The 18,828-nt window shown below is 40.1% G+C and overlaps 1 protein-coding gene across 7 annotated transcripts in view; it reads left to right on the top strand.

The window, feature by feature from the left end:
- Nucleotides 1-8,283, top strand: part of LOC107702353 (TBC1 domain family member 1-like) — a 63,412-nt gene extending 55,129 nt beyond the window's left edge. For 3 of the 7 annotated variants that reach the window (XM_016504641.1, XM_016504642.1, XM_016504640.1), the window contains 3 exons: nucleotides 1,843-2,012; nucleotides 5,601-5,777; nucleotides 6,718-8,283. In XM_016504641.1, coding sequence (XP_016360127.1) covers nucleotides 1,843-2,012; nucleotides 5,601-5,777; nucleotides 6,718-6,930 — 560 coding nt within the window. In that variant the 3' untranslated portion in view covers nucleotides 6,931-8,283. The remainder of the gene's footprint in view (nucleotides 1-1,842; nucleotides 2,013-5,600; nucleotides 5,778-6,717) is intronic. The other 4 variants (XM_016504644.1, XM_016504643.1, XM_016504645.1 and 1 more) reach the window with 2 other exon arrangements.
- Nucleotides 8,284-18,828: the final 10,545 nt, after the last annotated feature.

Below are 18,828 nucleotides of genomic sequence, written 5' to 3'. Positions count from 1 at the left end.
AATAATTAAAGATTTTTGGATTAATCACATGCATTAACGCGTTAAATGTTAACAGCCCTAAAAATTACTAAAACTTAAACTAAATTTAAATTGAAAACTGAAATTCTAAAAATAAAATCCGATTCAAAATATGAATAAATAATATAATAATATTATATAATGTAGAGTACTAAAGTGACTGGCAGCCAGTAAAATGAATGAAAAAGGAGGTGGTAGTACAAATTAAATAATTTTCAAACAGTAAATATAATAATATAGAGATGAAAGAGATCCGCACTCGTACAAATTAAGCCAAAAAGGCTTATTACATTTATTGCTCAGACCACAAAAATATGTGCAAAAAAGTGCAAATGTGCACATTTATAAGCCTTTTTGGCTGAATTTGGAGAAGTGCGGATCTCTTTCATCTCTATATTATTTTATATTTTGGATCTATCATAATCAAATAATTATGTTATTTGCCTACTGGATTTTTGGACGAGTGTTTGGCGCTACAACCTTTTCTAATTGCACACAGTAAATATAGAAATGGTTTGTCTGTGTGTGTGTGTGTGTGTGTGTGTGTGTGTGTGTGCACTGGCAAAGCCTAACGGTTTACACAAGCGAAGCTTGATCTGGCTGTTGCTAGGGCAACAGGAGCAGCACAGAGTGTGTGTGTGTGTGTGTGTGTGTGTGTGTGTGTGTGTGTGTGTGTGCATCCCTGTGATATGTTGCTGAAAAAAAATTCTGATAAGGTTTCAATTAACAATGTGTCCTTCGCCATTTATAATTTCAGAATGCAAAATCCTCTGCTTCTCTTTATCCTTCTTTTGCATCTCACTTTATCTCCTATGCGCATACTAAAGTAAATTATGCATGGTAATCAAAATCACTGATGCCTAACGACTGGCGCTAACTTTGTTTTGCTTAATCACAGTTCCGTGACTCTGTGTGTGGTGTGATTATAAGGGTGAATGTCATTGACCTTGTGACACACACTCACATCTTTTTCCAAGGGTAATCGCTCGAACTATCTTGTACCATCTTGAACCATCTCATTTTACACTGACTTACACACATACACATTTCTATTGACAATCTTATCTTTGCACATGCACATACATTTACAAACAAAGACACAACTCTCAACAATTCTGCTGGGGATTTTCAATTGCAGATTTATTTCTGCTATTTTTCTCATTGTTGAAATTGTATTTTTAAAATATATATATATATTAAGATATTTTCATGCATATTGGATATGTAATACTTTTTAATATTCATATTATTTAATATTATTTTTAATATTATTTATTAAACATAATCCACAACTTGGTGTGCATTCAAATATTTTAATGCATGATTTTGAGACAAAAAAATCACCCTATGCATATTGGATGTGTAATATTAATATTACAGTATTTTTAAATTTAGATAAACTTTGCCCTCTAATGCTTCTTAGTTATAAGTTATTTTATAAAAACAATTTAATAAAATAATGTAATAAAATCATAATTTAACAAAATCTCTAAAGCAATTTAAATTATTGATTTTATATTATTTTATTTATTTAGACAAAATTTTAAAGAATTGTAATATTGCTTATTTATTGGTTATATGGCATAACATGAAATAATTATTTTATTGTTATCTGCCAGAATTTTTTTATCGGTTTATTCATAATTGATTTGTTATCAGGCATGATGCTAATAGACCACTGAACTTAATTTGTGAACATAAATTATATTTGTATTATATCACTATGCAATATTGTAGTCAAATATTCTTTCTGCGACTGGGGTATCTTCAAAATGGATTCCTTGACGGAAACTGAAAAGTATTTATTGATTTTATATCTTCCAGACATGCTGTTCCTTCAGGGATCGGAGGTCATCTTCAAGGTGGCTTTGAGTCTTCTTGGTAGCCACAAGCCACTGATTCTCCAGCAAGACAATCTTGAGTCAATTGTGGAGTTCATCAAAACAACCTTACCCAATCTCAGCCTTGTGCAAATGGAAAAAACAATCAATCAGGTAATAAATATATCAGTGTTAGTGTGCATGCCTGCAGCATACCTGCAAATCCGATTCGCATATGCACATACGCACTTTCACTTGCGCTGAGTGTCAAGGCAGTGACACATTTGGGTGTGGATTCTATTTGTGCTTTTGTGGTAACAGCAATATATGTGTATCTTTCCCTACACAATCAACATGTACTCATGCTCGGGTGTGTCTTGTGTTCATCTTCATATGTGGTTTTCATAAGTACTAGTTTCATCATGAACTCGGCACAAATAATAGATGGAGTTAGTAAAGTATGGGTGTTGCTCAGTGTGTGTCTGTGCATGTGTGTGTTTTATGTCTGAAACGATGAAAAGGGTTTCATGCAAGAAATTTACCACAAGTTCTCTTGAATATTTTAAATAATGCCCAACCATGTACAATGAATAGATTCAGCAGCAAGAAAATAAATGAAATAAAGCAAGAGTAACAGCAAGAACAAGTGTATGGAAGCTTGTCTGCACCACTGAATAAAAATAAAAAAGGTAATTGTGACTTTTATTGATTTTATTCACAATTCTGACTGTATAAATCGCAATTGCAATTTATAATCTCGCAATTCTGACTTTTTCTCAGAATGTGAGTTTATATCTTGCAATTCTGACTTTATAACACAATTCCGAGTTATAAAGTCAGAATTGTGGTCTTACAATTCTGAGAAAAGAATTTAGAATTCTGAGGAAAAAAGTCAGAACTACAAGATATAAACTCGCAATTGTGAGTAAAAGCGTCAGAATTGAGTTAATATCTCAAAATTCTGACTATTTCTCACAATTGCAAGTTTATATCTCGCAATTCTGACTTCATTTCTTGTAGCTGTGTTTATATCTCACAGTTCTGATTTTATCACTCGGAATTGAACGTTTTTGTCTCGCAATTCTGAGAAAAAAGTCAGAACTAATAAAAAGTCGCAATTACCTTTTTTTTTTTTTATTTAGTAGCGAAAACGGGCTTCCATACAAGTGCAATACAGTGGGTATAGAAAAGAATCACCCCCTTTAAAATAATCACATTTAGTTGCTTTGCAGCCTGAAACGACGGCGGACACAGTGTTTTGTTTTATCCAGCTGTATTTACTCAGTGCAACTTATAACATCCAAGTGAAAGATATAGCACCAACATGTCAGAAAAAAAACAATAAAAAAAAAACAGAATCACTGAGTTGGAAAAGGATCATCCCCCTCCTACAAATGGCTCATAAACTCAATCAGGTGTAGCTAATCACTTTCTCAATGGCACATTTGACTTTCAACTGTGATCAGCTGTGCTCATTTTGATTAGCTCAGCATGAAAAGAGCTTTCCTGGGCATTTCAGTCCTTGGTAGTGCAACTGAAGCAAACAGTCAACTATGGGTGGCAAGGCACTGTCAAAATACCTCCGGGATAAAGTTGAGGACAAGCACAAGTCAGGAGATGGATACAAAAAAATTCAAAGGCTTTTTCAGTGCCTAGAAGCACAGTGAAGTCTATTATTAAGTGCACCAAAACATTGCTGGTCTAGAAGTAAGAACCGCTTGCGTCAGGGGCTGGGGGCGGGGTTACTGTGACCAACAAGAAGAACAGACATTTTTAACCGCCATTTTTGAAATAGCAGCTAAACACGAACACGTTGGATTTGCAGTGTTTGAATGCCGATGTAGGTTCGCAAAGCCATGAACATTAATAGCAATGCAACGTCCGCCATTGTTGATGGTGTGTTTAGGCTTGTTCGGGATGCATCGACGCTGTGCGGACTGGTCGGTGTGTGGCATCGGGGTGCCGTGGGAATGATTAGAAAGCAGACGACTCTATATGCTTTTGGATCGCTTTCGCGGTGCTTTGGTGTCGTGCACCGATCGGTCTGCATGGTGCGATGCATCTCGAACAAGCCTGTTGTGTTTGGCATTGCCGTGCTAATGTTTCCGGGAAAGATGAGACGTATTCAGTGACGTAAGACCTGGCTCTGTGGTGGCTCTCTAGTACGTGGAAAGGCAAACCGGTTCTTAGAAGGCTCGCCAGTTGAACCAACTCCGAACCGGCAATAGCGCTGGCTCTGAACTAGCACCCGGTTCATGCTAGTGGAAAAGGGGTAAGAGAGGCGACCAAGAGGCCTACAGTAACTCTCAAGCAGTTGCAGGAATTTATGACAAAGAGTGGTCATTGTGTGCATGTGATAACAATATCACAAATTCTCCACAAATGTGGCTTGTATGGGGGGGGTGCAAGAAAAAAAGCCATTCCTCAAGAAAGGCCACATGCAGTCATGACTGAGCTTTGCCAAAACACACCTTGAAGATTCTGAGGCAGATGAGACTAAAATTTAATTATTTGGCCTCAACACCAAACGATATGTCTGATGTAAATCCAGTACAGCTCACCATCCAAATAACAGCATTCCTACAATAAAGCATGGATTTACCTTCCAACATGGCAATGACCCAAAGCACACAGCAGAACTGAGCACACAGTGGTTGAAGGAGAAAAAGGTGAATGTCCTTGCATGGCTTAGTTAGAGCCCAGACTTAAACCCCACTGAAAATCTGTGGAATGACTTGGAAGACTGCAGTCGACACTCACCATCAAATTGAACTTAACTTGAGCAGTTCTGCAAAGAAGAGTGGGCAAATATTGCAAAGTCTAGATGTGCAAAGTTAGTAGAGACAAATCATAACAGACTAAAGGCTGTAATTAAAGCAAAAGGTGGTTCAACAAAATACTGACACAAGGAGGTGACCCTTTTTCCGACTCAGTGATTCTGTTTTTTTTTTTTTTTCTGACATGGTGGTCTTTTCTATACCCACTGTAAGTATAGCCAAATATCTCTTTAGCTCTTATCCCAGCAAGGAGAGTCAATAAGCAAATACTTTTGGGAGAAGTACAAAAGAGAAACAAACCAAAAATATTTTGGTATAGAGAAATGGCTAGAGGAACACATTTTTACATTTTTTTTGGTACTTTGTAAAGGGATTGATAAATACATTTTAGAGTAGACACAGACAAATGAAAATCCAAGCTCCTAAAACACTTCAAAAGCACTGTGAAGTGGTTAATGTGACTTGTGTGCTATATTACAAGTCTTGCAAAACATATGATTACTGTGTGAGGAACATACTGAAATTTGCGCTGTTATTCGATTAATGATTTTTATGGTGAATTTTAATTTTATGTGTACTATCACTTATTATGACAACTTATAGGACAATATGAAATTAGATTATTTTTAAATGTTACACTTTATTTTTATGCTGCTTTTGCTGCAGTACAAATTTCTCATCTTTTTTCTTAAACAAAAAAAAGAAGAAAAGAAACTATTATATACAGAGAGAAAGTGTGTGTGTGTGCTTATGACACTATAAAACAAGACACAAGTTGTGAAGAATACACACACACACACACACACACACACACACAAAGGGCATATGTTTTTGTTTTGTTGTTTTTGGATGCTGGATGATGATCATTAGAGTTTTTTCAGACCACCCCAATCTTACAAACTGAAGTTTGTATGCACAAAGAAACATGCTTTGACTTGCCCAGCTTTGACATTCTCATCTTGTATGTTTGTACATGTCTGTGTAGGTGTCTGAGATGGATATCAGTAAACAGCTGCAGGCTTATGAGGTGGAATATCATGTTCTTCAGGACGAGCTCTTGGATGGTCCCTCCACTCTCAGCCAATCACAGCGGGTGGCCCAGTTGGAGAAGACCAATGGAAGCCTCCGACAGCAAAACTTAGACCTCCTAGAGGAACTTCAGGTGGCTCAAGCAGACTACTTTTATATGTTTGCCTTTATGTAGATTAAAGGCTTATTCACACTGTATTTGAATTTTTAGCGTTAATGTAAACAAAAAGATTTCAAAGGGAAGTGGTGTATCTTTATAAACTCCACTCAGCAAAAAATGCTTTTTTTGTGTGCTTTTTAGTTTGTGTATTATAATTTATTCAGTTGTTTAAACTGAACATCAAACATAAAATAGTTTCCTTGCAAAAATTGTTCCTAAATATTTTTATTTATATATATATAAACAATGGTGCATCTTTATGAACTCCTTAATGCAAGATCCAAAATATTGCACTGCAAAACTTAGTTTTTCATTGCTATGTTTTTCTTTTCTTTTTTTTTCCTGTTTTTTTTTTTATTTTATTTTTTATTTATTCAGATTCAGAAGCGCCAGATTGTCATAGCAAAGTCAGAATTGACCCTTTTTTTTTTAGAAATAGCCTTTGTGAACAGCCAGTCTTGTACTCTTCTAGGTTAAAAAAACTGTCGTCCATAAAATGCTTTGCACAAATGACTTTAGTCTTTGTAACTTTACAGATCTTCTTTATGCACCAAGAGCTTGTAACACTCCAAAGAGAAAGGAAAACTTGAAATCGCATCATATGACCCCTTTAAATTTAGCATAAGACGTAGTGTAAATGGTTTCCTTGCAAACATTCTTCCTGAATATTTTATACATAAGATTTCAAAGTGAAATGGTGCATCCTTTTTTCCGGTTTGTAATGTGTGCTTGTTTTTTGTTTAGTATTTTTGGTTACGAGTTATTTAAATTCTGTTTAAATTCTGCTATTTAAATTCAGCATTATATACAGTGTGAATTGTTTCCTTGCAGAATTTCTGTCTGAATATTTTATACTTTATTTTTTATATTGCATCTGGCTTGGAGTGAACAAGTCCTTATCGTCTTCCATCAGGTTGCCCACGCAAAGATCAGATGGCTGGAGACTCGTGTGGATGGCCTAGTGAATCGAGAGGCGGAGCTACAGTCGGAGGTAAAGACTCTCCAACAGGAACGGACAGAGCTGCAGCAGACTGCATCCAATCTCAGAGATCTCCTCAGCAGTCTGGGTATAAACAGCCCCTGCCCTGACCAGGAAAACCTCACCAACACAAGCAACAACCAGTAACTGTGCCAGTGAGGATACAGAGTCTAGTCTTTATAAACACTCAACTGTCTTCACTTGATCTGCTATCAAGCTCCTCCTGTAAGCATCACCTCTGTCGTCATCCTACTGGCTCTGTCGTTCTCTAGACAAGCTATCTTAGTGGAGATGGACAGGTAGGTTTTCAGGGCACTGACGTTCCTTCAATGGAGATTTTCTTGAAGGGCTGAAATTGTGTCTTTAGAGTCAGATCTTGCCAGAACTGATAAAACAACCTAAAAGATCAAAACATTAAAACAGTTTAAAAGAATAGCTGAGATTGCCACCCTTTCTGGTTATTACAGCTTATGTGACTGATGTTTACTTTCTGGACAGAGACATTTTGGGTCACCATTTTTAATAGACACTCCTTTTTACGCTCCCTGCTGTCGATTTGGCAATAGCAATGACCCCAACGAAACCTTTAAGGTAGATTTGATTGGCGTTCAGACATCAGACTGACAATTCCCCAGTAAGCACTGAACAGCCCGCTACGGATAAATGCACTCTTGCTGTGCAGCGTATTGTTTGCACCCTGTTCTTATTTCGTGTGAATGTTTGTGTGTGAGCATGTATGTATGTGGAAATCTACCATTATATTCCAGTGCAATATAAGCTAAAAAAAGACAACCCTCCTGTACACTGTAAACCTGCACAATCTTCTGTTCTAGCAGAAACCAAAGAGTTCAAATCTGAGTGCATTTCCATAAACAGAAAAATGTTTTATAATTATTTTCATCTGAGACTCAGACCGAATGCTGCTGGTTTACTCAGATCACCAAGAAATCTCTTGCTCTTAAACACAAAAATCCTCACTCACACTTTCCCGAAATAACATTAAAACTATTCAAACAACATTCAGTCCCTTTCATTATTACACACTAATGCAAAAGTTGACATATGAGGGCAGTATCCACCAGTTTGTGTATTTTGGATCATTTGGATTTTGAGGTCTCCAGTGATGGCATTTTAGCTACTTGGCTGCACTGCTGTTGATATGGTACTCAATGAACCAAAGATCTTAATGTTTTTATTTCAAGACTTTTTCTGTGACAAACCGCACGTGTCTGGTGCTTAAGTACAGGCTGAGTACACTGTACACGAGTGTCTGTTTTAAATGCACATTCAAGAGTTGTCACCTCTGTATTTGACTATGATATATTTTGACTGATGGAAATACATTGGGAAAGGGGAGCAAAGAAAACAGATCATCTTGCATCATTTGCATAAAGGTATGTCCTTACCCTTTGACCTCTTGTGCTTTTCTGGAGAATTCCATTTGTGTTTCTCAGTGTGGGAAAGACAGGTGCACTGTTAAAACATCAGTCTTGATGAAGTGCTTTATTTTTATTGGTTTTTATTGGGAGTATAATTCTTATAATATGCATTAAAAAAAATTTCAATTGATGTTAGTTCAGTTGATTTACTTGATATACAGGGTTAGTTTCACTTTGGTTGTGTGTGTGTGTGTTTGCTTGTGTGTTGTACCAAAGAGCAGTTCCATGTAATGCTCTGTTGAATCAGATGTTCTCTTGAATCAGACTTACAAGTTTCATTATACAACATTGCACCTGATTTCAACTGATCTAAAGTGAATATGGTAAATTTCTTTAGGTCTCAGTACTTAAGGCATCTGTATGAGCTGTTCTCAGTGTTGCCAATTTGGGGATTTTGTCGCCAAATTTAGCTACTTTCTCATTGGAGCTGCGACTTTTTTTTATTTTTTGCGACAAGGAGCTATTTTAGCTATATTTAAATAAAACTAGCGATTTTTTGGAGATTTTTTATTTTTTACTTGGCCACACCCTGCCGTAGGCCCGTGACCGCTCACGTTTGCTCTCAATCATGCCAATGAGCCTGCGCAGTGAACAGACCAGTACGCCACGCCTGCCATGGCGCACACCACAATTTCATTATAAGCATCAATCAAGATGCCGGAGAAAAAAATGAACATCTTGTTTTAACCACGGACACAAAAGTTATACCACAGTTCATGCACATGTCAACCAGATACTGAGAGAGACGCAGTGCATCATCGTGTCGTGTGCTGGGATGCAGTATTTTGTCAATATGGGGTGCTGTGTGTACATTAATGAGGAAAAAAATTAACTTAAATGATTTTAGCAAATGGCTGCAATATAACAAAGAGTGAAACATTTAAGGGGGTCTGAATACTTTCCGTACCCACTGTATATATACATATATATATGTGTATGTATATATGTGTATATATGTGGACAACAGAATTGGGACACCTGACCATTACACCAATAGGGACTTTAATTGCATTCTAAATATAGTAGACATTAATGTGGATTTGGTCCCCTTTGCAGCTGTAACAGGCTCCACTCTTCTTGGAAGACTTTCCACAAGATTTTGGAGTATTTCTGTGGGAGTTTTTGCCCATTCATCCAGTAGAGCATTTTTTAGGTCAGGCACTAATGTTGGACAAGTCCTGGCTCTACATCTCCATTCCAGTTCATCCCAAAGGTGTTGGATGGAGTTGAAGTCAGTGCTCTATTCAGGCCAGTCAAGTTCTTCCACACCAAACTCATCCAACCTAATGTCTTTATAGACCTTATTGTCCAAAATGTCTTGATATTCTGAATATGATTTTCATCCAACACTTGGTAGCTGGTGATGTGAGGCTTGCTTGCAGCTGCTCAGCCATGGAAACCCATTCCACAAAGCTCCCACTGAACAGTTTTTGAGCCGATATTAATGCCCATGGAAGTCTGAATCTGTTCAGCTTTGGAATCAGCAGAGCATTGGTGAGTTTTACACACTTGGTGCCCATGCGCTGTGACTTTACGTGGTCTTCTGCTTCGTAGCTGTTACTAAACGCTTCCAATTTCCAATAATACCACTTACACCGTGTCTACACCAGACATATTGTAGACTCGACAAAATACTATAGAACCCATGATGCTGTCACTGGATGCGGCGCGGGACACGACACGACAAATCCCCAACAGTAAACTGATGTCTTGTTCTGTCTAGTTGCAAAAGTGGAATCCTATAATCGTGCCATGCTTGAATTCACTAAGCTCTTCAAACTGACCCATTTTTTCACAAATTTGTCAAAAAATAAATGCAGACTGCATGGCTAGGTGCTTGGTAGCCATTGACTTCCATAGCATTTTTTTCCCATACTGCGGAAGTCAGTGGTTACCGTCAACTGTTTGGTTACCAGCATTCTTCAACATATCTTCTTTTGTGCTCAACAGAAGATACAGGTTTGGAAAAACTTGAGGGTGAGTAAATGATGACAGAATTTTCATTTTTGGGTGAAATATCCCTTTAAATTATGGGTACGTGAATGAAATTTGCAGTTTGCAAATAGTTAGGAATTGTTATAAATACATTAAAATGATATAATTTCAGTTCAGACTGGATTATATTTTCCCAGCATAGAAGTTCAGAGTGTGTGTGTATGTTTGTGTGTATATGTTCAAATGCTTAATTTTAATTAATATGTGAAAAAGGATAACAATGAAGAATTTTAATATGAATAAGTTTTAATTCCTTTAGACATAAGATAAATTGTACATTGTCTTTTATTTGGGTCCTGAGCCAAAATAAGTGTAAGAATCCTGGCTATTAATATCTTAAACCTACTGCAGAAAGTGCTTTTATGATGTCTTTGTGTTGGGCTTGAAATGGATGTGTAGGTGTTATTGATTGCCTGCGATTGTCAGCGCTTATCAAACATTTCTTAAACCATGTGCAAATACTGTTTTTTAACTTAAGCCCTGGAATCAGTGGAATCTGTGTGATGTGTAATAGCTCACAACATTCAAATCCACTAACTATGATCAAAGTCAAAAGACAGTAGACGCACACATTACTTAATAACAGGTGCATGTTTAGATACTTCTAAAAGCACGGAAGTGACTTATCTGGACAGTTGATTGATGATAACACGGCTCTATTATGTGTACACTATGACTTTAGCAATATATGTTTAAAAATATTTCACAATCATGTATTAAAAAAAAGTCTTTCTCTGATTAAGTGCTGTAGAGCCTGTTCCTCAGCTGTCGTGAACTGTCAGAGTCAGTTTGCTTGCCAAGTGCCCGAGTTTTCCAGGTGCCAGTTAAGCTCAGATTAGCCATCTTTAATACATTCAGAACAAAGTCAGCTAGCACACACACACACGTCCTCCCACTCTCGCTTTCTCACCTTTCAAGTCAATCTAGCTAGTTGTTTTGTGCAATAACGTCTCCAGTTACTGTCGTAACCTCGGTTCCCTGAGAGTGGGAACGAGACATTGCGAAGCATTCGCAGTGAGAACTCCTCCCCTTCTCCGAAAATCCTGAAACCTTATAGGATAATGCCAGTACAAAAAAGTGGTATAAATAATGCGCTAAATGGACAATTGCCTCCGATTCTAAGACTGAACACTTGCAATACTGATCGAGCAGCGATCACGACGACCTTCGCAATGTCTCGTTCCCACTCTCAGGGAACCGAGGTTACGACAGTAACCAAAACGTTCCTTTTTGAGCGTTCACTCTACATTGTGAAGCATTCGCAGTGGGAACAGTATACAATCCCGCCGTGAGAGCGGCGATAATCAGCCCGAACCAAGGGCTAAGACCACACCAAGCATGGGGTAGAACAACACACAATTCCCAACCAATAGCAATGCCGCTAGGAAAGCCCGCAGCTGATAGGCGGAGCTAGACCAATTAACGTCTTAACTCAGGTATACCAAATTAGCATATCAGAATAAACGAGCAACTGCACCGAATACAGGGCAGACACAATAACAGTAAGCAAGGTAGCTCTGTGCAACATAACAAAAAGCACATAAAAATGTACATGGGCCTGCACAGTGTCAACAGCTATAAGCGTTAACAAACTGTTCCCCGAATTGCAGCATAGCAAAAAACTATAAAAATAAGTGAGGTTAGTCACTCACCGGAAGCACTTGAGACGCCAAGGATGGCACATCCAACTTGTAAAACCTGGCGACTGTATTCTGCGTGGACCAGCCAGCTACAAAGCATATATCTCGAACAGAAGTGCCTTTAGACCAGGCCCATGAAGAGGCAATAGCCCTCGTCATATGGGCTCTGATGTTGAGAGGGCATTCCTGTCCCTGGCTGGCATAAGCCAACACGATAGCGTCCACTATCCAGTGAGAAAGCCTCTGCTTAGATACTGCTCAAATTGACCTGCGCTTTAAAGGGGTTAGAAAGAGATTTAGGCATGTAGCCCGGTCTCGGCCGGAGAGTAACACTGCAGTTCCCAAGCCCAAAGCAAATACAATCATCCTCCACCGAGAGCGCATGCAGATCTCCTATGTGCTTAGCCGAAGCAAGGGCAAGAAGCAGAGCAGTTTTGAGGGAGAGCTCCCTCATAGCAACAGATGCCAAGGGCTCAAACAGGGGTAGAGAGAGAGCTTTCAGAACCAGCGCTAGGTCCCACGGCGGCACCGACGGTGGGCATGGGGGATGTAGTCTCCTCGCTCCCCTGAGAAATCTGACCACCAGCATATAGCTCCCGATCGATTGCCCATCAACCGGGGAACGAAACGAAGCAATAGCGGCCACATAAACCTTTAACATTGACTGTAGACTCCCGTTATCCAGCCTGTGCTGCAGAAAACGTAAAACATCTGACACGGGACAGCTTGCCGGGTCAATATCTCTATCACCGCACCATTTCACAAACACTCCCCTTTTAAGGCTCTCATCAATGAAAAGGACTGGCAAAAGGGGAGGGAGGGGAGGCTCGCTGGTGGCAGTAGGCCTCGTCCCCATAAGGCCACGAGTGATGCTCCTCCGAGTCCTCAAAATGCATGCCGGCAAGCCAGCGCAGTGCACGCAGTTGTACTCCGAGTACGTTGCCTCACCGTGGGCCAGGCCCAGGCAGGCAATGCAGTGCTTGGGCGGGTCGATGGGGCCCGCACAAATTCGGCAAAAGGTAGCCATCGGATGTGATAAAGAAGCTGTCGTATCTTCTGATGCATCTTCAACGATGGCAGCGTGAAGGAGAGGCAATTGTTGCTTTCACCGCATTATATACTGCCCGCAGGCTTGTCAGTATTTGCATGCTATTTGCATAATTTGCGACAATTGGCCAGTTCATTGTACTGGCGATATCCTATAAGGTTTCAGGATTTTTGGAAAAGGGGAGGAGTTCCCACTGCGAATGCTTCATAATGTAGAGTGAACATTTGAAAGGGAACTCGAATGTTTTTTTTATCTACATCTTTTCACAAATGAGGCACCAGACTAGTTGTTTGGCAAAGCCATCATTCTATTGTTCTGGTTCCTTATCACCTTTCTTTCTCACTTACTTTACACACCTATTTTCTACTTGCCAACATTTATTTTGCCATGTCCATCTCTCTCTCTCTCTCTGTCTTTTAGCTTGTGCAAAAGTCGCCATGATGTTGTGAGGATAGCTGGTTGCCAGGGCATTGCTACGCATTTGAGAAGAGTGCTGACATGCTAGGGGTGATATACAGTTAGACGCGATTAACTAGTAGAAATTTGTCAACCGGTGTAGATATTGGACTATTCCGTGTACCGCTGTCACAAAAGTCTGTCATTTGAATGCGTTTTAAGTTCTGCGGTTTAAAAACCGGTGTTTTTCAGGTGTTTTAACCCCTTAGCAATCCTGTAAAATTAGCCTAAAATGCCTAAAAAAGGCATTCCCAAAGTAAATTGCATGCTGTTCTTGAACCATTTTGAGTATATGCATGGTTTGGTCTCTTTTGAAAGGTGTCACTCTGAGGTTTGTTCCCAAAGATATGTGACGTTTAGCTTTTTTTTCTTTTTGCTATAGAAAGAAAACGTGTATTAGTACATTGGATCCATGCATTCTGTGTTAAAGTGACAGCACATATGAACTTGGTACTGTCTGTGTCAATGTTAATCAATCAACAAAATCTCTCGATCTCGGCTGAATCACTTTTGTAACTTTAATAGAAAAGTTATGTCCTCGAGGGGGCAATCTGCGTTCACTGCGAGCGTTTTTCATTGAAAAAGCTCTGCTCTCGTCTGTCTCTCTTTTCGAGGAAGGAGGGGCAACCGTCTACTCCCCACGGTTCAGGACCTACCGCTGCTGAGGCACGGAGGAGAATGAGGTCGTGGGGATCGCAGGCAGATCTGGCCGATGAGTTTAAGGAGGGGCTTTCGCTCTCGCGCTCGTCGGCCGTGGACGAGGGTGAGTCCCTGCGTATGATGAGTTTTGGAAATTATGGATCGCGCCACGGCGAGGCTTGACTTGCCATGGAAGCGGGCCAGGAAGGTGGCGCCACGAGGTCGTCTTGACGAGCGTTATCTGTCTGACCATAGACCCCCAGCTCAGGCGAGCCTTCCTTTTCTTCCTGATCTCCATACGGAGGTCGAGAAGGAATGGAAGAGGCCATTTTCTTCACGCATCCATCGGTTCCAGCATACGAGTTATGCCAGCATCGAGGGGATGCGCGAAAGCGGCTATGAGAGGATGCCCCCTGTAGAAGAGACGCTGGCTAGCTATCTCCCTATGGGTGAGACATCCTCTCTCAAGACTCCCTCCTTGCCATCTAAGCCCCTTCAGGATACATCTCGCTTAAATGGCAGGGCATACTCAGCAGCAGGTCAGGCTGTCGCTTTGTTGCACACGATGGCGGTGCTTCAGGCATATCAGGCTAATCTACTGAAAGACCTGGATAAAGGGGGGAGGGCCTTTCTCCTGATGAGGTAGCTGAGTTGCGCCGCACCACGGATCTTGCTCTCCGTGCTACTAAGCAGGCCGCCTCTGCTATGGGCAGATCTATGGCGGCCATGGTGGTAACGGAGAGACATCTGTGGGTGAACCTGGCAGATATCGGGAAGAAAGAGAGGGGCTTTCTCCTCGATGCTCCGGTTTTGCCTTCCGAACTTTTTGGTACCTCCGTCGAGATGGTGGTTGAGAAGTTCAGGGAGGTAAAGGCGCGCTCAGCGGCCTTCAAAACCTTCATTCCACGAAGGTCCAGGTCTGAGCTCGAACAACCCAGGGGTCCTGGCCCGTCTCAGTCTGAGGATCAGAGACGGGCACAGAAGGCTAGTGTCGCGGCTCGCGCTCCTCCCCCACCTGCGGGTAGGGCTTGGATGAATCGCAGGTCAAAGGGAGGTAGGAAAGACCTGAGGGAGGTGATCCAGATGATGCGTTCCCAATGCTCTCGTCCGGACCAGAGTGATACCTGAACATCTACTCATCTCCCTCAGGGGGTTTAACATCTGCCCTCATCTTCCCCTTCTTAATTCCACTGTAACCACCATCATCTCCACCTGACCGAGCTTAGGTAGGAACCTCCTGCGCCTGCATTGCAGTCTCCTATGCTGGACCTATGATATTTTCGGTTGGTTCTGTGTCTTACATAGTAACCACCTTACTGATGGTCCGGACTAGAGGCTTCTTCGGGCTTTGTTTCTTGAATGGGGCTCCTGCGCGGGAACCATGGTGGGTGAGTACGATCCATTTTGAATATATAAAATGCGCTGGTGGTTGTGTGAATCCGTCTGCTAGCCTTCTTTGCAGTGTTTCCGGGACCTGTGTGTTTCTGTCCTTTTCTAGGGTAGGTCCTTGGTGAGCACCCCCTCTGCTGGACTCAGAACCGGGTTCTCGACTTTTGCAGAGATGACCTCACTCGTTGATGCTGGATCCAGACTGTATGATAGCCCTTTTTCCGGCTTCATGCTTCCTGGATCATGTGGCCAGATCACAGGCTTCTGCGGGAGCCTTCTTGGTCATCAGGTCCCCGGCACAGCACCGCAATTCTGCTGGACGTCCAGGCTTTAACCCTGCCATGGTAATGTGGAAATTCACACACTTGCATTCATATGCTTAAAAATTTGAGCAAGTGCATGAAAGACCTTAGTGCAATTTACTACAGTAAACCTGTAATATTAAATTGAATTTTGAGCTGCCGGGTTATATTTGATGATAAACTGCATTCTATGTCATTCACTGTATGGAAGCTTGTTTCCGACACGAAATATCAGATGAAGAAATAAAGGTAATTGGATTTCAGTAGAACATTCCACTGTGTGCATGTTTAACAGTAAAAATAAAGTAGGTGTTTGGTTTCATGTGTGTGCTACACATGCTTTGGATGTTTTCTTTCCACTAGTATTTCCTTAAAAAAAAAAAAAAAAAAAAAACCTATATGTTAAGTGACACTACAAATGGTTGAAAATTACTTTAAAAGAAATAGCGATTATTGAATATTTTTGGATTCTTTCTAAGTATGTGTTGGAGACAATTCTGTTGTATTGTTATTGGTTCTTGACACACTGTTTTATTGTTTGCAAAGCCCTGAATGAATGAGATAAGATAAGTGCATATGTTCCATCCTCCATGACATCATGAGATAATTCTCATTGGCTGGGAGAATGAGTCTATGATGACATCATGGCTTTCATGAGATCATGCTTTAACTAACATTCTAAAAATATTTGTGCATTCTATTTTGGGCTCATAGAAGGTGTAAAGTTTGCTAACTCATTTCAAGAGTATTTAGTTTTTATTTGACAGCGTAAACCAAATGAAAGCAGAACGTTTCCGGATATTTAGCGTCTTTTTCATTACAAATTTCTGCCCAACTTGACTTACCTGAAAATGTTTTGGCAAAGGCGTTTTCTATTGTGCATTTACAAGCAAAATGACACCATCTGCTATTGTTTCACTAATTAATCACTGAAAAACAGGCTGTCTGAAATTCCTGTCTATACAACCACGTCCACCCACACACACACCCATACAATATTATAGCCATAAAATTATAGATATAACAGTCATAATCATTTGACACCCTCTGCAATCCACGCACACATGCAAAGTGGGTTTGTACAATATGAATACATGCATACAAACAAACTTGTGTGCGTGGAGTTTCATCAGTTCCACTTCCACGCCCCTAACTGCCAAAAAGTAAATAAATTCACAGTTGTGCAGTATTGGTTTTGCGGGTGTGTGCAAATGGAGAGATGTGGGTGGGTGAGAGAGTGAGAGTGTTGGGGGCGAGTGTAGTTCTAGTGAAGGTCTGGTAAATCTGAATGGTTTGCTTTATTATTCCGGGTAAATAGACACAGGTTGGGTTTATGTGCACTGGCGTCATCAGGTACGCGATATGTTATTGTTACAGAAGACTTGGCATAACTCCAGTATACAATAACTTCAGCAACCAGTCTATAGGCCTACATACACACCTTTACGTGACTGACAGGTTCGGATATATATAAGATATAAATTACAAAAGTAGAAAAACTGAAAAGTATTGCAGTTTACAGAAAAATATTGAAAAAACTGTTTTTGACATTGATAATAATAAGGACCATTATTAATATTTATGCACCAATAATAACTGATAATATCTGAGCACCAAGGCATATGTTCCATCCTCCATGACATCATGAGATAATTCTCATTGGCTGGGAGAATGAGTCTATGATGACATCATGGCTTTCATGAGATCATGCTTTAACTAACATTCTAAAAATATTTGTGCATTCTATTTTGGGCTCATAGAAGGTGTAAAGTTTGCTAACTCATTTCAAGAGTATTTAGTTTTTATTTGACAGCGTAAACCAAATGAAAGCAGAACGTTTCCGGATATTTAGCGTCTTTTTCATTACAAATTTCTGCCCAACTTGACTTACCTGAAAATGTTTTGGCAAAGGCGTTTTCTATTGTGCATTTACAAGCAAAATGACACCATCTGCTATTGTTTCACTAATTAATCACTGAAAAACAGGCTGTCTGAAATTCCTGTCTATACAACCACGTCCACCCACACACACACCCATACAATATTATAGCCATAAAATTATAGATATAACAGTCATAATCATTTGACACCCTCTGCAATCCACGCACACATGCAAAGTGGGTTTGTACAATATGAATACATGCATACAAACAAACTTGTGTGCGTGGAGTTTCATCAGTTCCACTTCCACGCCCCTAACTGCCAAAAAGTAAATAAATTCACAGTTGTGCAGTATTGGTTTTGCGGGTGTGTGCAAATGGAGAGATGTGGGTGGGTGAGAGAGTGAGAGTGTTGGGGGCGAGTGTAGTTCTAGTGAAGGTCTGGTAAATCTGAATGGTTTGCTTTATTATTCCGGGTAAATAGACACAGGTTGGGTTTATGTGCACTGGCGTCATCAGGTACGCGATATGTTATTGTTACAGAAGACTTGGCATAACTCCAGTATACAATAACTTCAGCAACCAGTCTATAGGCCTACATACACACCTTTACGTGACTGACAGGTTCGGTGAATAATCTTAATGTGTTAATATAATGATTTTTTAGAGTGTATTAGAATGATTTCTGAAGGATCATGTGACACTGAAGACTGGAGTAATGATGCTGAAAATTACATTTTAAAATATACTAAAATAGAAAACAGTATCTAACTAACTGTTTGATCAAATAAATGCAGCCTTGGTGAGCATAAGAGACTCCTTTAAAATACATACAAAAAAACGTAATTATTCCAAAATTTTGACCAGTATATAGCTATAAATCATGAAATTATTTAAATATAATATTTACAGCGGGTCCTTTTGCCCTCAGCGTGCTTTTACCGACATGAAATAAAAATGTATAATGTGTAGCTAAATTATGTAAGTCATTTCTCTTCACTCATTGTTAGAGAACCTGGCGACCTTTATCCATACTTGTTAGATCTTTGAAACTGTGAGGCGTGTCTTGTCAGGAAGGGAAAGAAGGAGAGATAGAGAGATCGAGAGAGACAAACAGAGAAGGAAGGAAAGGGCGGAGAGGGAGAGGCAGGCACACACACACACACCCACCCAGCCCTTTCTCCTCTCTTCTGGCCCCTCCTGTCTCCGGTTGCGCGTATCTGGAGCCAAGAATGCGCCCCACCCTCGCCTCCCGCG

The sequence above is a fragment of the Sinocyclocheilus anshuiensis genome, unplaced genomic scaffold (genome assembly GCF_001515605.1).
Source record: "Sinocyclocheilus anshuiensis isolate Anshui unplaced genomic scaffold, SAMN03320099.WGS_v1.1 scaffold86, whole genome shotgun sequence".
Lineage (NCBI taxonomy): Eukaryota > Metazoa > Chordata > Actinopteri > Cypriniformes > Cyprinidae > Sinocyclocheilus > Sinocyclocheilus anshuiensis.
Note: the sequence above shows the minus strand (reverse complement) of the source record. Positions and strands in the feature narration are given on the sequence as shown.